Source organism: Gouania willdenowi, chromosome 21, assembly GCF_900634775.1.
Source record: "Gouania willdenowi chromosome 21, fGouWil2.1, whole genome shotgun sequence".
Taxonomy (NCBI): domain Eukaryota; kingdom Metazoa; phylum Chordata; class Actinopteri; order Blenniiformes; family Gobiesocidae; genus Gouania; species Gouania willdenowi.
This window is the reverse complement of record NC_041064.1, coordinates 3,788,795-3,807,208: the sequence shown is the minus strand read 5'-3', so window position 1 is coordinate 3,807,208 and position 18,414 is coordinate 3,788,795. Positions and strand designations below refer to the sequence as shown.

The 18,414-nt window shown below is 36.7% G+C and overlaps 2 protein-coding genes across 4 annotated transcripts in view; both read right to left on the bottom strand.

Annotated features, from left to right (window-relative positions):
• ptpn4a (protein tyrosine phosphatase non-receptor type 4a) overlaps window positions 1–11,494 on the bottom strand; it is a 79,971-nt gene extending 68,477 nt beyond the window's left edge. For all 3 annotated transcript variants that reach the window (XM_028435973.1, XM_028435972.1, XM_028435974.1), the window contains exon 1: window positions 10,982–11,494. The gene's annotated coding sequence lies outside the window, so the exon portion shown is untranslated. The remainder of the gene's footprint in view (window positions 1–10,981) is intronic.
• Window positions 11,495–14,059: 2,565 nt separating this feature from the next.
• Window positions 14,060–18,112, bottom strand: tmem177 (transmembrane protein 177). Its single transcript, XM_028436500.1, has 3 exons — window positions 18,036–18,112; window positions 16,647–16,887; window positions 14,060–14,926 (listed from the first exon to the last, which is right to left on the bottom strand). The coding sequence occupies exons 2-3, from the start codon at window positions 16,845–16,847 to the stop codon at window positions 14,195–14,197; spliced, it is 933 nt and encodes a 310-aa protein (XP_028292301.1). The 5' UTR covers window positions 16,848–16,887; window positions 18,036–18,112; the 3' UTR covers window positions 14,060–14,194.
• Between the last annotated feature and the right edge of the window lie 302 nt (window positions 18,113–18,414).

Sequence of the window (18,414 nt, the reverse complement as noted above, 5' to 3'; positions counted from 1 at the left end):
ACTCAGAAGTCAAACATTTGAGCTGCAATGTCCCTCTGGCAACTGTCTTACACTGAGGCCTTTATTTACTTCAGTGGAGGAAAGGCTCATCTGTATCCTCAGGCTGTGAGTTCAAGTCGAGAAAGGCTGGGGCGGACCCAGATGTCAACAAAAAGAGCACCACACTTTTGCGTGTTGTCAGCCCTTCCCCTAGCGCTGTGCTGCATTTCCACTGCTCGCTTCTACTTTAAGTCTACGTCGTCTGCGTCTGAGGGCTAAACAAGCGGGGCATTTTTGATTGGGCAGATTTGTTTTTAAAAAGCCAGTTTTGTGGACTAGGATTCAAGATTATTATCAAGGAAACGAGTGGAGAGAGGGAGAGGCAACTGGCAGTGAAAATATCAAAACAGCATGAGATGGAAACAGCAGCTCTGACCTGTATCCAGATGTTTGAGGACTGCCGTTTCTGCCCTTATTTAACTTTAGCTTGTGAAACATTATGGCTGCTTTCAAACCAGTACAGTCCCAGGCTTGGCGGATCATTTTATCACCCTGATTTGGCCGGTTTGCTTATAGAGCACACATTTTTATCTGCTCCAAAAAGCCTCTGATACAGTTACATGAGATACAGTTGAAAGCAGAAGTTTACATACACTGTGCAAAAAGACTTTTTTTCTCACTGTCTGAAGTAGGCTATATATCGCGATATTTTTCACACAATCCATTATCGATATGCTGGCGCCAAGTATCGATTTTTAAAAAAAAAAAAACAAAGAAAAAACTAATTTATTTATTTTTTGATATAAGATTTATTTTATTATTTTCAAAACCTTTTCTGCTATTTCACTAAAATGTGCAGGTACGTCTTCACAGAAATGTTGTCACTGTTGAAGGAACCAATATATTGTTTAGTGCAATATTGCACTATAATGGTGTCACTGGTAAGAAATACCCTATTTTTTGTTTACGTAAAGCACTATTGGAGATACTTATTTGTTTACATTGGTATGTTGACACTTATTTACAGAAATGTTGCACTAAAATAGTGTCACTTTTTCAATTCATTGTCTTTCAGAGATGTAAAATAAAAATTTAATTTTTTCACTTGATCTTTTTTTCTTATGTCAGATTATTGTAGATTGATTTCTGACCTATATAGCGATAATCGCAGTATCGTCATATCGTGAGATAATCGTTATCGTGAGCTCTGTATCGTGTATTGTATCGTGAGGTACATCAGAGGTTCCCACCCCTAGTCTGAAGTTAAATTAGACTAAACCTCTCCTGTTTCAGGTCAGTTAGGATTTCCAACATTATTTCATTTTGCTAAATGCCACAATAATGAGAGATAATTTCTTAGATATTTTTTTATTACTTTCTTTGAGTAGATGCTTGGGGCTAAAATAATTCTGGACTTTTTAATACATACAAGAGTTTATTTTTTCCTAAGAATTTAGTTAAACCAATTTGTTAAGAGTTGACATTTGTCCATGTTCTGCTTTGAAAGAGTTGGAGACATCTTTCTTTAGTCAGTCAAATCTATTTAAAAGGAACCAAAAACAAAGAGAAAGAAAATGTCCTTTAACTGTTCAACCTTGTCATGTTTTTTTTTTATTGATTTTTATGGTCTTGTCTCAGTTTTTCTTGGTCTTGACTCGGCTTCGACTCCCAAAGGTCTTAGTCTTGTCTTTGTCTCGGTGCATTCTGGTCTCGGGCAAGTCTTGGGCTGTGTTGTAAATGTCATAGTAAGATACTACTCATACTAGTAAGACAAGTCAAAATGAGTATGTAGTATGATCACATTAGATAGTATGCAAAGATTGAGTAGGTAAGAATAACCCAGAAGTTATTGGGTTCTTTCCTTCTTACTATGAACTTTATATTTTGTTCAGCGCTTTGAGATGACTTTGTTGTATTTTGCGCTATATACATAAAGTTGAGTTGAATTGAATTAAACTGTATGGGGACATTTTTGGGGACGTTGGGCACACTAGTCATACTCAACCGTCCCATGATGCATTGCGAGCGGAATGTAAAATCATCCTGGGACGGGCTTCAAGCTAAAAATCAAATATCCCTTTCTAAACAAAAGCATCTCTTCTTGACTTCCATTAGTTTAACACTTTTGTAAATCGTTGTTTTGAAGTGACCAGGAAGTGTTGTCAGTAGCACATGGGAGGGACTCCGAAAATCTTCAAAATGTGAGAATAAAATACGTTTCAGCAAGTTTTATGGTTCAAATGAGCACATGTTGATATTCTACTTGGTCACTTTCTCACCCACAATGCTGTGCGTTATACATAATCTCCTACACTTCCTTTTTTTAGTCTGTGCCAAGTCCATTTGAGTTTATGGTGCAGATGAAGAGCTATTGGCTTCTTGGAAGGGCACGGAGACCAACAAAATACAATTGCTCTAGAATTCACCAGTTTGATTCGCTCTAGACTTTGGTTGTGTGTTCACACCGCTCAAACAAGGCGACTATTCGAGAAAACTGATCTTAAAGCGTTTTAACCGCTCTTATGTCCGTCAGAGCCAAAGAAACGCATATACCAAGCTTGAGCTAGTGTAAAAATAGGGAGAAGTCAATATCTCTCCTACTTGTAGCTCAGCATGCAGCGGGAAACCTTGAAGGAATACCTTATGATCACATTTTTAGAGGGAGAGCAGAATGTCTGAGTGTGAAAGAAAGAACAGGCCAAAACATGCACTGTAGAGTTAAAGCTAAGAATCAAGCTGTACTTGCATACCTGTGGAGTACAGAAACAGGGGGTGGGGCAGCAGTGCAGATCAACAACTCCTGAATGCAACCAAACATCGAAATAGTCTTCATACAGATTCCTAACCCATATTATAACAAGTTGTCCTGTTCTGTTATGGCTCTGTTCCTGACTTTAATGCATCTCTATAATCAGTAGTCAGCGAGGATTCTGTAAAACTGAATATATTTTTGCTTCTCAATCTGTCCAATAGCACTGCAGCTTTGTCCATATCGTGCAAAGACGGAATAAAAAGGTAGGTTTTATCTCTCCCAGCTCTGCTGAAATAATCTCATTGTTCAGAAACTAGGTTACAACAAACAAATGACTCATACATTACGGATAAAACATTAAAGTATCGAGCTAACAATTATTTCTTTATCTGGCCAAATTCTAAAGCAAACTGAGCTATTAAAATAATTGAGAAAGATTTTTTAACGTGGTTTAGGAAAATTGGACAATTTAATATCCATTTTCCACGTGTGAAAAAATATGCAAGACAGATTGTCTGCCTTTAAAATTCACTTTATATAAATCAACAACATGAATCGGTATGAAACACAAGGAAGGAGGAGTTTTATATACAATATGGGCTTCCTTTAGAACGACGTCTTTGTCCTTGTATTGTCTTGTGCTTTGTTATCTAATGATACGAGCAAACAGCTATACGAAATCTGAGTTTAATTACAGGCACTTTTTCTACAAATCAAACCATATCAGTTAATATATTTAGTTAACAAAAGACTATTATTCTTAAAGTTAAATAAGTTCATTTGATTATTTTCTACTCCTTGTTGCTACTCAGAGAAACATTTATTGTTACTGACGTTTAGGGTGTGCCTAAGTTCAGCAGGTTAAGTTTGAACTAAAATAAATACTGGCACTGGGGAAGTTTGAATGGTGCCACGTTTATCCTAGTAAGAAAAAAACAAAAAACTATAAGACAGTTATCAACATTCCCCGCCCAATAAAAACAGAACAAGGGCAATAACTCTGAAAAAAATAATTGTGCGCTTCTCATTTTCGAACTCCATCAAGGTATTGATACCCTGAAGCCACACACTGAATTTGGTTATTGTATCTTAAACAATTTCTGAGAAACTGACGGACGCACGGAGCCCAAACCTATATCCCCCTACCACTTTATGGCGGGAAATAAAAATAATAAAGAACTAGTGAATGAAAAGTGCTGCCTCAGTTTCGACTCCTTTCTATAATTTCTAGGAACCAATATTGGCAGGTTATGGCCTTTGTATTGAGCCATTTTAATTGATAATTAAAAAGAAAGTGTTTTGACTGTAAAGTTCTCTCCTTGCTCTTTAAAGTGGCTGAAAGGCAGACAGTAATAAAGTCCAAATTTGTTTAATTATAATGTAAGTGACAAACCAAGTTTTTAAATAATGTATGAAATGGGAATTTTATCATATCTGTATATATATATTTGCCAATATACAAATGACAAATGCTTAATCTGTTCTATAAAATATAAACATTTTATAAAGATCTTTTTTTTGCCAGCTATATTTCATTTTTTGAAACCTACACTCAGCAGCTATTGATGTATAACAATAATCTACCATTATGATTAGAAAACCTCGGTAGCAAACAAAAAACTGATAATATATTTTGGGTCTGATTTTCCATTAAAAATCTTCCAAAATTCCATTTACAGGGTATAGCCGTAAATGTTTTAATGAGGTTCCTTCATTTTATTTGATTTCCTACATACTAAATGACCCAAAATCATGTAAAAAATGGCAAATTGGATTCTGTTAAATAATAATAGGAAAAATCAGGTTAAAATGTGATGTTTTCTCTTCCGTCTGTTTTCCATAATCACTGAAAATCTGAAGCCCAAGGTATCAAATACTTAAGACCATCAATCCTGTTCTAAATACATTTAATCACTTGATCTAGTCTAGAATCCTCTAAAAAAGCTTTACTTGGTGTTACAAAACTTTAAACGAACCCAGAATCTATTATGTATCTGATATTATTGTATTGGCCTCAATGATTAATCATTTATAAAAATAGCTTTCAATTGATCTTCTTGGATAAATAATGAGTTTGTTTGTGTGTGTGCATGCGTATAAAGTAGAGGAATCAGTATGGTGGTCCCCCGTGGCTCAGAAGCATGCTGGTTGAGCTAATGAAATCATTATGACTGCCCACTAACTGAGAGCACCATTACCATAATATGCTGTTTCATATGATTAGCTATGCATGAATCACATACACACAGAGAGTTAGGACGAGGGTGGGGGGGGAAGAATCATTAATTGTAGGGATCGACCGATATGGATTTTTTAGGGCCGATACCAATAACAATTTTTTTTTCCCATCACCCTTAGCCGATGACCGATACGGATACTGCCGATTTTCTTGAGCCGATACAACTTTTGCTCCCTCAATTTACATAATAAAAACTACACAATGATGATAATGAATGGTACGAGTCTCAATTTTTGAAAAAGGAACATTTATTGAAATGAACAAAGGTGAGGTAGAACGACAAGTAAAAAATATTTAACAAAAGAGGTGATGTAGTAAAACAAGTAAAAAATATTTCTGCTCTCTGTAAATAATGCGGATCGCGAACGCAGCAGACTGCATCGGCACGTAAAAAACGCAAAAATCAGCCGATAATATCGGCCGGCCGATGTGTCGGTCGATCACTAATTATTTGGCAATAATAAATTGAAACAACTAGTTTAGTTTAATTCATTAATTAAATATTTTCACATACTCAAGTAGGGCCTCCGATTTTCTGTGATTGCGGACAGAAAATACTAAATAAACTCATGTCCTGAAACGGAAATAGAAATATTGTTGTTTCTTTAAATAAATTGAAATCAAGCGTAAATTTTAATATGACAGGGAATATATTTGTCTCTTTACTTTTATTGTATGTATTTGCCCTTTGTCAATGTATTCTATCATTTGATGTGTTTTAATTTTTGTTACATATGAAAAGGTCATCATTGCAAATATAAAAAACTAAAAAATATATACCATTACATGCAGGTTTCTCCACGTAAACAGCTGGGAAAAGAGACTAAAACCTCAATACTTGCGCAAACTGATGTAATATAAGGTGATATGACACGGACTAAGCCTCACGTTTATTCACACAACTTAAATATTATTTTGAAATATCATTTTATATTAATACAATTTTAAAAGTGTGGATACACATTTTAGTCTTTTAATTTTTCAATCAAAATGTTCAAAAATTCAGTTTTAAGGTGCACCCATTTAAATTTCACCGGCTTTCCCTTATTTGATGTTAAAAACTGACATATTTAACGTCCCAAAACCATGGCAAAAAGATTAAGGTGGATTAATTAAGTTAAATCTAGTAAATAAGCATATTTTTCTCTGGTTCAGAATTCAAAAGGGTACGCAAATATCTCACCGAATCTTGCGAGATCAAGCGCCAATGTGCCGTCAAAGCGAGATTTCGTAACGTGAGATTTTGTGTTTGTTATCTCTTCCAAACACTCGCCAAACAATTACCAGGGAAAAGTACAGTTTGTATAATATTCTGTAGGTGAGGGTATATTATGTTCTGTGTCAATTGTCATATAGCTATTTCTGTGATTTCCGTAAACAGAAAATCAGAGGCCACACTTCTAAAGAGGTAATTAATATTCTTTGGTACCTATGAATCCATGTTGACCCGTGCGTCTTTTTTTAGTTCAGCCTTGTCAAATTAATTCACAATGAGACTGTACTTAAAATCATTTTTCAAGACTTGCCAAAAAGTTTAAACTATCCCCGAGTTGTTTGTCTGTGACATGGTACGACAGTAGCCTTGACCGTCTGTGTGATTGTTTGTATTGAATCCATAGCTATAAAGGTTTAGTATTACACTCTGTATTCCCACTTGTTTATGCCAAATATATCTCAGATGAGTCAAAGACAAAATAGTCCTTGCTCCCACACGCAACGGATAGTTTAGCAATCACAAGCTAGATATCCTGTTCCGGGCCCTGGGACACTGGAATCAACCAGATACTGATACCTAACGTTACTGAAAATGTTCTTTTTAAAGTCAGAAACATGCACAGAGCTCATTCTATACTACAAATGTTGGGAGGTTTACCTGGACAACAACAATCCGATATACTATTTATTGGTTGAAAGTGGTCAGTACATCCACACCTAAGATAGGTCACAAAAATTTGATACTAACAACATTTATGTCAGCACTTAGAATAATTAGCAATATTACAGGAAAGAATAAGTGATTTTGGTTGTTTTTTATATTTTCCTGTCATTTTTGTTGTTTTTGGTGTCATTTTGTTTGTTTTGTTAATAACTTGGTATTCTTTTTAGTCTTGTGTATTTTTCTGTAATTTTTTGAGTCATTTGGGGTATTTTTGTTATTTATATTTTGGTATAATTGAGTATTTCTGTAGTTGTCTTGTGTGTTTTTGCTGTCCCTTTATTTTTATTTTCATCGTGTATTTTTCAGGGGGTTTTTGGAGTCAGTATGTGTATTTTTGTTGTTTTTTAAAATCATTTTTTTGTTTTTCATTGTTTGGTATAATTGAATATTTTTGTATGTTTGTCGTCATGTTTCTTTTTGTCCCTTCATTTTTTTTCACTTTGTGTATTTTCCTGTATTTTTTTTTGTCAATTTGTATATTCTTGCTCTCCTTTTGCGCCATTTTGGAGTCATTTTGTGCATATTTGTAGTTTTTGATATCTTCTTTTTTTGCTTTTCATATTTTGGTATTATTGAGTATTTTTGTTGTTGTCCTGTGTGTTTTTATTCTTTTATTTTTATTTTCACTTGTATGTGTACTTTTGTGTGTGTTTTGGAGTCTTTGTGTATATTTGCTCTCCTGTGTGTTTTTTTGTAGTAATTTTGTGTATTTTTGGAGCCGTTTTCTGTACTTTTAAGTTTTAACGTTGTCATATTGTACAGTTACTGTTGGGGGATGGGTCTGCATGTGGCTGCTAGGCCACCAGTTCCCCAATGGCTGATCTACACACTGACTCTTTGCTTGTTACCACCCAAAAGCTCCAAAGGCCCCAAATGCTGGCAGTGATGTCCTAAAAGAAAATATCAGGCCTAGTTAACAGGATGATGAGATGTTCAGCTGGATCCTGGTATTCCCACGTGTAATCAGGTCAAGAACAATCACATACATTTCTGCACAACCATCTGTTAAGCTCTGAATTTTAAGAAGTGCTGGGGTAACAGTGCAGTCAGCCTGATATCAAAACAATCCACCTTCTCCTGACGTGAGATGTAATTGGGAATGAGTCGTTGTGCAGTTTGAGGTCTTTGATGCTCTCTTCAGGGATCGTCTACACCAGTGATTCCCAACCTTTTAATCTCATGAGCTCTTTGAGCCTTGTTGTCATATGAATATGCCTTTGGTTTTGTTACGTGTTGCTGGTATGTGTCACCAGGATGCCTGAACCCTCTCCTGTACTCAATTCACAGTCATTTAGTCAAGATTTTCTGATATTTGAGTTTGAAATTACTTGAGCTGGAAAAATAAAAATCTATTTTTTCAAAAAAAAAAAAAAAACACGCATAAATGACTGCTATGTCAGTTTTATCTAGGAAATAATTGACAAGTAAAAAGAAACGCTCAAGTTGATTTAGGTCCCAAACATTTAGTAACAAATATCCAGAACTCAATAATAAAGTAAAGCCAGATGTGGGATTTTTGGGGCTGATGCCCACACCAATTCTTGTGGCTTTAAAAGGCGATATATTGGCCTTTACATTAATTAATTAATTAATTAATTAATTAATTAATTAATTAGTGATGCACCAAACCTTTGGCCACCTAAAATGGCCAAAAAGTGCCTTTTCAGAAACAGGATGCTTTGATGAGGTGAGTTAACAGCGCAGCCAGCACACCCTTGGCTAAATTTCAAAATATCTGAGCACTAAAGCGTCTTATAAGCAGAGGTTGAGATGGACCACGAAATGAAAACAATGAAACCTTCACTGTGTCGACGCAGAGGTAAACACGAAGCTTCGACGCCAATGCCACAGCTTAACACGCAACCAAAAAATCCAAACTACGCATCAGAAACATGAATTAGGTCTTAAAGTTTGTCAATGTGGAAATCTTTTTTAAAAGAGCATTTAAATGCTCCGATACACTGCCCTAAAAATGTGATTCTGCGAGGTTATTGTCATGGAGCACTGAATGTCATGTTATTTTGTCTCAGTCCAACATTTTCTCTTCAGATACGATACAGATATTGCACCCCTTGAATATTGGCTGATGCTGATATAGCTATATAGAAGCTGTATTTACATTGCACTGATAAGACAATATAATAAAATGTCGTTGGAAGCAGTCAATCAATGAAACAGCAGAAAGATTAAAATACTTCAAAAAATATGTACCGGGTAGTCGTAAACAGAATTTCTTTTATTTTTATAAAGACAATTCGAGAGTTTGAGTTAATGGAATGGTAGAAAAGGCTTCATCCGGTGATAGCACACAAACCACAGTAAGCCACAGTAAGTATGAAAAAAAAAAAAACTGGCCCATTTCTTATTAACCAATGATTTACAAACATTTTAACTTTAAAATCCTCAATTGATATATATATATATATATATATATATAAAATGATAAGAAAATAACCACAAAAACATAAAATTAAAAAGTGCAACAAAACATTTCAAGTTCAGTTTAGGATTTTTTTTTTCTTTTTTTTTTTTTTTGGGGGGGGGGTGCAATCGATATCGGAGTTACAATAGTTGACCCGCCAATTTTTCCATCAGCCTCTATAATAAAGCACTTTCTCTCATAATCAATGCTTTCTCTATCATTTTTACTGAATCTTTATGTGGTAAATGGATATAATTAAGTACTCTAGAGGTACACAATACATATGATCACTGCCCTACAGCATATTCTATGAAAGGCAGCGTATTAGAAAAAAACAAGGCCCAGATACTGGATTTCATTCACAAGTCTGTGGGCTTTAAAAGCTCCCATTCACCATCCAATGCTTCCCTGAGTCTCATGCCATTTTGCAGCTGACATTATGGGACAAGTTGAGAAAATAAAAGAGCAAAAAGAGAGAGATGTGGAGGGATGGATGGAGAAGAGCAGCATCCATATGATGAAAAAGGACCCAAAAGATGTGGCAACGCACGGACGCTGAAGGAAGGATTACGTCATCGGAAAAATAGAAGGACGCATCATCATCATCACAACCAATGCATCATCACATCCTCTGTTAAACACCATGCGATGAGCATTAATATGATCCAGGAGGATATTTACCAAACAACTGAACTAGAATAAAAGCAGGATACAGGGTTAAGCGGCCCTCTGTATGTGTGTGCATGTGCGTGCGTATGTGACATGTACACCACAGCAGCAAGCTTCAATATGTCCCAATGAATGAAAAAAACGTGCACGTATAACGCGTTCACACACGCAGATCGGATCAGACAAGCATTGAACACAGGCCGACAACCGATAAACGTGTGTCATGTTTAATTCTTAGTTTATTTTGTTAAACGTCGATACAGAGCTAACGTTACACACCATATTCCACCCTCACTGTCAGCTGCACGCGTGCACAAGGCTTCACCACACTTCTTCAAACCCACAAACCTCCGCTTCATTCATTATTTCATTTAACAGCCCACTTTAATAGTCCCCCATTACCTTGGCGGCTGCATAAAATATGTCTATACATACTGAATGAGCTGCGAGAAAGAAGAGTGTACCAATTCAGCCGGGGACCGGTTAAACTGTGGATCGACTTCCGGTTGCGTTGTCGTAATGAAGAAGCTGGTTAAAAAACATGCATAAAAACGTATTTTATCATACGAGCATGTACTGTGTGGAAAACAAGACAACTTTCAAATACCAACATATAGCCAAAGTGTAAAACATCGCTGATAATCGTGGCCCGCTGCTCGGTGACGCAGCCGGAAGTTGATCATCAGTTATTAAGGCAACCATTTAAAGTGGAACGCCAGCTAACGCGCAGGATGCGTTGCACACCGGGTTTAAAACGTATGTGATGGTTTATAGCTTGTAAAACAGCCCACGCCAAAAATATTATTCATCATCCACAAAACAAAAAGCAAATAACGATTTGCTTTACTGTTTTTTTGCACAATATTACCGTTTTAGCTCCGCAGGCAGCAACTTGGATACAAGTGACAGGGCTAAGCTAGCTAAGCTAACGTCAGCGAGCTAAAAAAAAAAAAAAAAAAACACTGGTGGACAAGCTCTTACCGTCATAAACAGCTCCGGGGGTGTCCAGTTTTTAACAAATATCTCTGTTTAAGGTGTGTGAGGAAAAAATGGTTTGTGTGGGGGCGATGAAGCCCAAACATCCGAGATCACTTCAGCCACTGTCGCGGAGCGCCGAGCAGCATCATCATCACGGTCTTCATCAGTACTCGGAGCTGGGTGCCAGGTTCACGCACGTCCATCCAGAGGAGAAGGGCCTCCGCCGGACTCCATCCACGGTGGGACACCAGATAATCCAGCAGACAGGACGGGAGCCCCCTGCAGTCAGCATCGGCTACACGACCAGGCGACGACGGCCACTCATTTCAGGTCGACAGAAGGCGAAAAATAGTCCTGCGCATGCATTAAAAAGAGCCGAAACGGATAAATAATGGAAGTAAAACCCTATTTTCAGTCTGGTCCGAGTGTAGCGTCATTAGACAGTCCTAATATGAATGAGCTAGTCCCTGTCAGTGTCCCTGGTCAATCAGCAGCTGCTCCGCTCTGTGACTGACTCTGTCTGCAGCAGCAGCAGCGATGCCTGCTGACGTCATGACGCCATCCGGACGCAGAGGGGGCGGGGTTTCGCAGAGGGAAGTTCACTGTTTATTCATTACATTAATATGTTCGGATTTTGACAAAATATTTACCATAAATCACGTCATAGAAGATACCATTAAAATAAAAAAATAGAAATATCCCTATCTCACTCTAAGTTACACGTGTCAAACTCAAGGCCCGGGGATCAAATCTGGCCCTTTAGAGCATCTAATTCAGCCTGCAGGAGAAAGTAAAAATGACAGAAAAACATGCAGCATTGTGTAAATTACAAAATAATTCAGTTGTAGATATCTCAGCCCCTCCAAATACACACGGATACAAATTTCCCATGATTATAACACATGATGGCAGTCATTTTTAAAATCTGAAATTGATGAAAAAAACTTTTTTTTTTTTCTCAAAATCCTGCAAATTTCCTGAAATTATTCTACTAAATGAAATGACAATTGTTCATAATATCAAGAAAATGTAAGTATATTTAAGATCATCTAATACTTGGATATTGTCCTTTATATGTGATGTATACCTGGAAGTAAAAACAAGGGCACATTTATGTTGGAATTGCTCTTTTTCCTACTAAAATTTGTGTCTCATGCACTCCAGATCAAACTAGTCTGTATGTGGCACCTGAACTAAAACAAGGTACAAAAAAACCTGATAAAACCTCAGAGATGCTGTTGACACTGTGAGGTTTTAAAGTGCTTAGATAAATCACACTCGTGATGTGGGAAAACTTTAATTCAAATAGCAGTGGTCAGGGTTTGCACTGATTCCCAGAGAGGAGTGATACTGACAACCCTCGCTCCACAAGGAGATATAAATTGAAAAATAGAAATATCCCTATCCCACTCTCGGTAACATGCCAGGCATTTGCGTGTGTATATAAATATTGTGTTTTTTTTTTTGACAAAAAAAAAACTAAATTAAGAGTTAATGAATGACAAAGTAGACAAAAAATATTGGAGTATCTTAGAAAAGCTTGGATTCAACTATCAGATAAACTGCATGTATTATTTTTTCAGTATAAATACTGAAAAATAATCAAATATGGTAAAAATATACTTAATAAATATACAATGCAACAAACTACAGCGTTTTCTTTTGCATTATTTAATAACTGTCAATAAAAACGTTCGAAAAGCTGCATTTGATGTTTGTAATATGGACTGTAGTGACCTCTAGTGGCTGATAGAGGAACAGCCACTGTGTAACAAACAATGGGTGACTGTGAACATGTCTCTGTGGTGCATTCAATGATGTTGGCTGGTTACATCCTTACAATAAAGCCAGTGTTAGTGATGGACTCTTTCCAAAGCGCCACTTTGTTTCAGGGACATAATGAACTCAACGCTTATTCTGCACATCTTTTGTTTCCCATATCTGATTATGACCACAGCACTTTGTTGATTTCTTTCAAGGACGTTTTAGAAGTAAAGCAATGTTTTTAGGCTGGGCTACCAGACTCACTGACTTTGTTCTTGTTGTTGTTGTGTACACTAGTTAAAATCGCTGCTCCTCTGTTATTCGAGAACAGATCGAGCTGAAATTTGGCAGTTATAATCTATGAATGTTTACGCATCGACACTGAGCACGATTTTTGATTTTGGGCTCCAAAAAACAAAAGTTGGTTTCTCATTTATCTGCAAGTCAAATATAGTGACAGTTGGTGGTACCAAATCATTGACACATACCAATATATAAATGGGGTCCATTAACCCGGACGTGTCACAGGGGCCCCATTTTTCAAATGACTACTCCTCTGTTAGATCTCGTTAGATCATAAAGCAGTTTGGTATGAATACTCTATGAATGAATATGATGAGACGCTCGGAGCCCTTTTTTCAGAATGGGGCCGGGAGCCCACCTCCCATTTCCGGTAATTTCCAAATTTATGGAAACATAGTCATGCAATATATCGTTTCAAAGATAATTCACCGTAGAGCGATTATTCCTCACACATTTCGATGAGGGGCCCACACCCCCTTTTTTCACCGATCCTTATTGAACTGGATGCGGGCCTACCGGTAAAAAGATTGGTAAAGGTCAAAGTTCTTGACGTCACAAAAAAATACTTTTTTCTCTATAACTTGGCTACAAATTGAAATACAGTGCTCAGGCTGGTACCATTGAACATTTCCTTTCAATGTGTGACCTTGACCTTATTTAAGGTCAAGGTCAGTTTTCTGTTTTTCCTGCATTATTACTTTCAATTTAATTAGTAAAAAGAACAAACTTGTCAACAAAACCAGACAGTTTGTCATTTTTTTGCCTTGCAAATACAGGTCTTGCCTAGTTATTATTATGTCTCTGCAATTTGAGATGGGGAGGGGCTAACGGCAGCACAATGGCATATTGCAATAATTAATTGTTTTCAAAAATGTTTTGAATAATATTGAATGATTTCACACGGCACACCTGACGATTGTAGTGGTTGAAAAACCCTGATCTACAGCATATTTGGTCTTCCAACTGACAAAGACATGCTAATTTAAATACAGCAAAACTTCAAATGACTTAAGATGAGTTGATAAAAATACTCTTTAATTAAAGGGACAGTACACAGGCTTTGATTTTGAGTGCGAAAAAAAAAACCTTGAGATTATTTCTTCGTCTAAAGCTAAAATAAGAGACGAGGTAACATGATTTCATTTCTTTTCAAGCCTTCTGGTCTTTGATGAGCGTCATGATCCCGTCCCTCCTCAACGTGTACGGCGTGTGCTTTAACTGGAGGATGTTAGCGGGGAACAGGTTCCCACTGGGAGCGTACATCTGCTCTCCTTTCTGTCCCATCAGAGCACGCAGGGTTCTATTTCTGGACAGAATTTTATCGTAGAACTCTACCCCTCCTTTGGCGTAATCATGTGACACCTTAGCAGCATGCTGGTCTGATCTGTACTCCACCCACTGGCTGACGGAGTCTGAGGTCAAGACGTAGGAAACGGCTCCTAAACCTAACGCGAGGGCGTTGGCGGCGGCGCGGAGCAGCACGGGCCCCGTGTGGAGCCCGAACACCTGCTTTAGAACCACGCTGTAGACCCAGACCCCACCCAGGCAGAGCGGGGCCACGGCGGCGGTCAGCACGGGTCCTCCAGACTGTAGGCGGGCCACCTCCCGCGCTATGGCAAACTTCTGAGCCTCGCGGGAAAACACCAGCGCCTCCTTCAGGGCAGCACCGGTCTCGCTGCTCCAGTCCACCGTTTTACCGTTGATGAAGATGGTGCGGTTGGTGATTCCACTCGGGTCGTCCGTGGTGCTGTTGAAGTTGGCGGGGATGCCGATTTGGGCCCCAGCAGGGAGCCACGGGACGCCGGCCGCCACGGGATGGAAACCGAAGGAGGCGAAGGCTGAAAAACTGTTGGTGGAGGAGACGCCAAAGTCCTCCAACACCTAAAAATAACAACAACACAACAATCGTTAGATTTTATTCAAAGTATGGTCGGACTTTTTGTTCTCTTTGCTGATCTGAAACCAAGTCCCAAGCAATGTCTATAGACTTCACAGATTTACTTTTCTCTTCAGGTCATTCCATGAAATTTCAACAAATGGCCCACACACGTCGGTCTCAAAATGTTTAGTTCTCTGATTAATCAATAGTCACACTGTACATGTTTAGTTTGACCAGATTAACACTTTTGGAGATATGACCAATTTAGTGAGGGGGGTATGAGTCGATTTTCGCTTGTCCTAGTTTTTCTTCCATTTTCAGCTTCCAAGATCTCAGGAACTACATCACATAGGAAACTGAAATTTGGTACAGTAATTAAGAATGCAAGAAAAAATTCATTCGACGATATATCTCAATATTTTAAAACGCTATCATCGTATAAATCCCAAAAAAATGTCAAAATCGATTTTTTAAAATGATGTTTATTAATGTAAAAACCATTTAATTGCGCCAACATATGCATAGCACGTAAATGCCCGGTCACTAGGTGTCAGTGAACGCACCTTGTTAAACTAACTCACTCCTCTATGCATTTTAGCTGGAAGTTGATTACACTTTATTTTCATAAATCAAACGGGGCACTTTTATAGATGTATGTGATTACTTACTTTGTGAAAAGAATTTAAGAACTTAACGGAATCAGAATCTGTTACAGAAGCAAAAGTTGAACGTTCGTGAAAATCGTAATTTGACAGTTTGATATAAAATACCACTTGTTTTTTTATATTTATACTTGAATTACAGTTAGTTACTATTTACTCATTCTCGCAAGTTTAAAAAAAAAATGTAATAAATTGTATTTCATACCATTCTGTACTTGTAAAGTTAGCATTTGTAATTATTGATATTGTGGTGTATATCATATTATTTAGTATCACGATATATTATATTGTGACATGCAAATCGTGAATCATATCATCAGATTCAGGGCAATGCAAACCCCTAATTAGCATTCATTTAAAATAATAATATTAAAAAACAGAACATTTCAACCAGTGTTGCAAAATTCCGTGAATTTTTTTTTTTTAAGTTGGAAACTTTCCATGGGAATTAATTAAAAACTTGAAAAATGATTGCTGTTAAAGATAGTTGAGAAAATATATTTTAGCATCATCTAAAATATCAACATCAGTTAATTAAAAGTTACTCCCATTTTCTGGTTAATATCATTAAATAGTTCAGATCAAAAATTAATATTTTTGAATATTCCCTAAAATTCCCAGGCGTAGGTTGCTGTGGAAATTAATTTACCAGAAGTGTTCTGCTCCTTTGCAACCCTAGTAATAACTAAAAATAATATCAAAGAAAATGTGAAGAAAAGAAAGAGAAACCTAAATAAAGACAAAAATAAAGGAAAGAAAGTGGGAGCTAATGCTAAACACAGCATTGGTTGGATTTCAAGGAATAAAACTGGTCACAAATGTAAACTAAATACAATTTATTTAACTTCATACTCGCTCGTAGAAATACTTTAGGAAGCTTAAAATATGGACACATGCACAAAAGTACGTTGTAATTTTGACATCATTCACTTCGCATGGATGCAAATATTGATCTAAAGATGTCCTACAAAGTTACGACTAAATCTAGTTAAAAAACAATATCAGTTTGATGAATAATTTGAAAACAAATTCCTATCAGGATTCTGTGCTCATTCCTTACCTGTTGAAAAACACTCTCCAGCTTCTCAGACAGACCAACAGGAGCTCCTTTATGCCAGGCCTGATAGAGCTGACGGTACGACATGTCCGGACACACGTGATAAAACATGTTGGCTGCAAAGACCCCCCCGCAGCTCACGGCCAGCAGGGGAGTGCGGTACTTCTGAAGAAGCACCGCGTATCGGAGGAAACGAGATGCCATGGTCAGAGGTCGGGATGAGCACCGGAGTAGCAGCAGAAAGCTTCAACAGGAGAAGAATAAAACTTTGTTAGTAATTTGTTTACAGCTCAACAAAAAAATACATTGTCTAATGTTTCCCTTAAATCAAAGTCCTGGATCCAAAGACTTGAACTCAATATAACTGTATTCCAGTTAAAGTGACTATAGAACAGCATAGACAACTGGCGGCCCTGGGACCCCATACAGCCCTGTCTAATTTTGTGTGGCCTCCAACGAAAATGTACAATATCACTTCAAAAACACACAAAATTACAGAAAAATACACAAACTGACAATACCAATGCACAAAACGACTTCAAAAACACACATTATGACGACAAATATACAAAATACAATTCCAAAAGCACAATATGACAACAAAAATGCACAAACTTGCTCTAAAAGTACACAAAATGACAGCAAAAATACACAAAATAACAACAAAAACACACATTATGACAACAAAATATACAAAAAATGACTCCAAAAGTACAATACATGCACAAACTTGCTTGTAAAATACCCAAAATGGCAGAAAAATACACAAAACAATAGTAAAAATACACAAAATGGTTTCAAAAATACATATTACAACAAAATATTTGAAACAAATGATTCCATAAACACAAAAAATGCACAAACTTGCTCGCAAAATACACAAAACTACAGTACATAATACAACAACAAAAAATAGACAAAATGGCTCCAAAAACAGAAAATGTAAACTAAAACAAACTGACTACAACAAAAGATGAAACACGTACAAAATAATTTAAATATACAAAACAAACGATGATTAAAAAATAATCAAAAACACAAAACAAATACAAACAAATTGAGAGAAAAATGGAAAATGACTCTTAAAAACACAAAAACCCTTTGTTGTTTCCTGTATTAATGCTCAGAGCTGGTTATTATTCTAAATGCTGATATGAATGTTAATAATGTGACACTAAGATCAGACAATTACAGTAATATAATGTTGAGTTAAAAACAATGAAAACTCGATGCATGAATGTAAAAAGCCGCTGCAATGTTTCCTCTTACTGTAAAACGCAACTAAAGTGCGCCACAGAGACAAAAAAACATTCTGGAAATGCAGAATTAGCTCTCACATAGCCACTGATAATTATAATTATAATCTTTTACTCTATAAAGCTGTAAACTTACCTGTTGTGCACATGCTAACAAGGACAAACACCTCCAGCACCGGTTACATGACAGACAGACAGTAGCCGTAAAGCTGCTGCAACTGACGTGAAAACGTTTTACGGCAGGTTTGCGACACTCCAAAGATTCTTCTTAAGAGAGCATTTTTCGTGATTAATTAATTGAAATAATGGAAAAATCTAAAGAATAATTTATTCTACAGCATTCTGATCTGTTTTATGGATGTGAAATTATTATTTCACCAACCTCAAAACAAAGAAAATTGTGTATTTTTCGTATTTTGTTAATTTTATTATTATTTATTACTGTTTTCCCCGTTTTCATGGGTGTTTTTGTTATTATTTTCCGTGTTCTTAGTAATTTTGTGTATTTTTTGTCA

Bases quoted from the DNA above. Each gene is read 5' to 3' on its own strand.
- tmem177 (XM_028436500.1), bottom strand. From the start codon at position 16,847: ATGGCATCTCGTTTCCTCCGATACGCGGTGCTTCTTCAGAAGTACCGC. The intron at 14,927-16,646 runs GTAAGGAATGAG...TGTTATTTTTAG, and splicing joins TGGAGAGTGTTTTTCAACAG to GTGTTGGAGGACTTTGGCGT.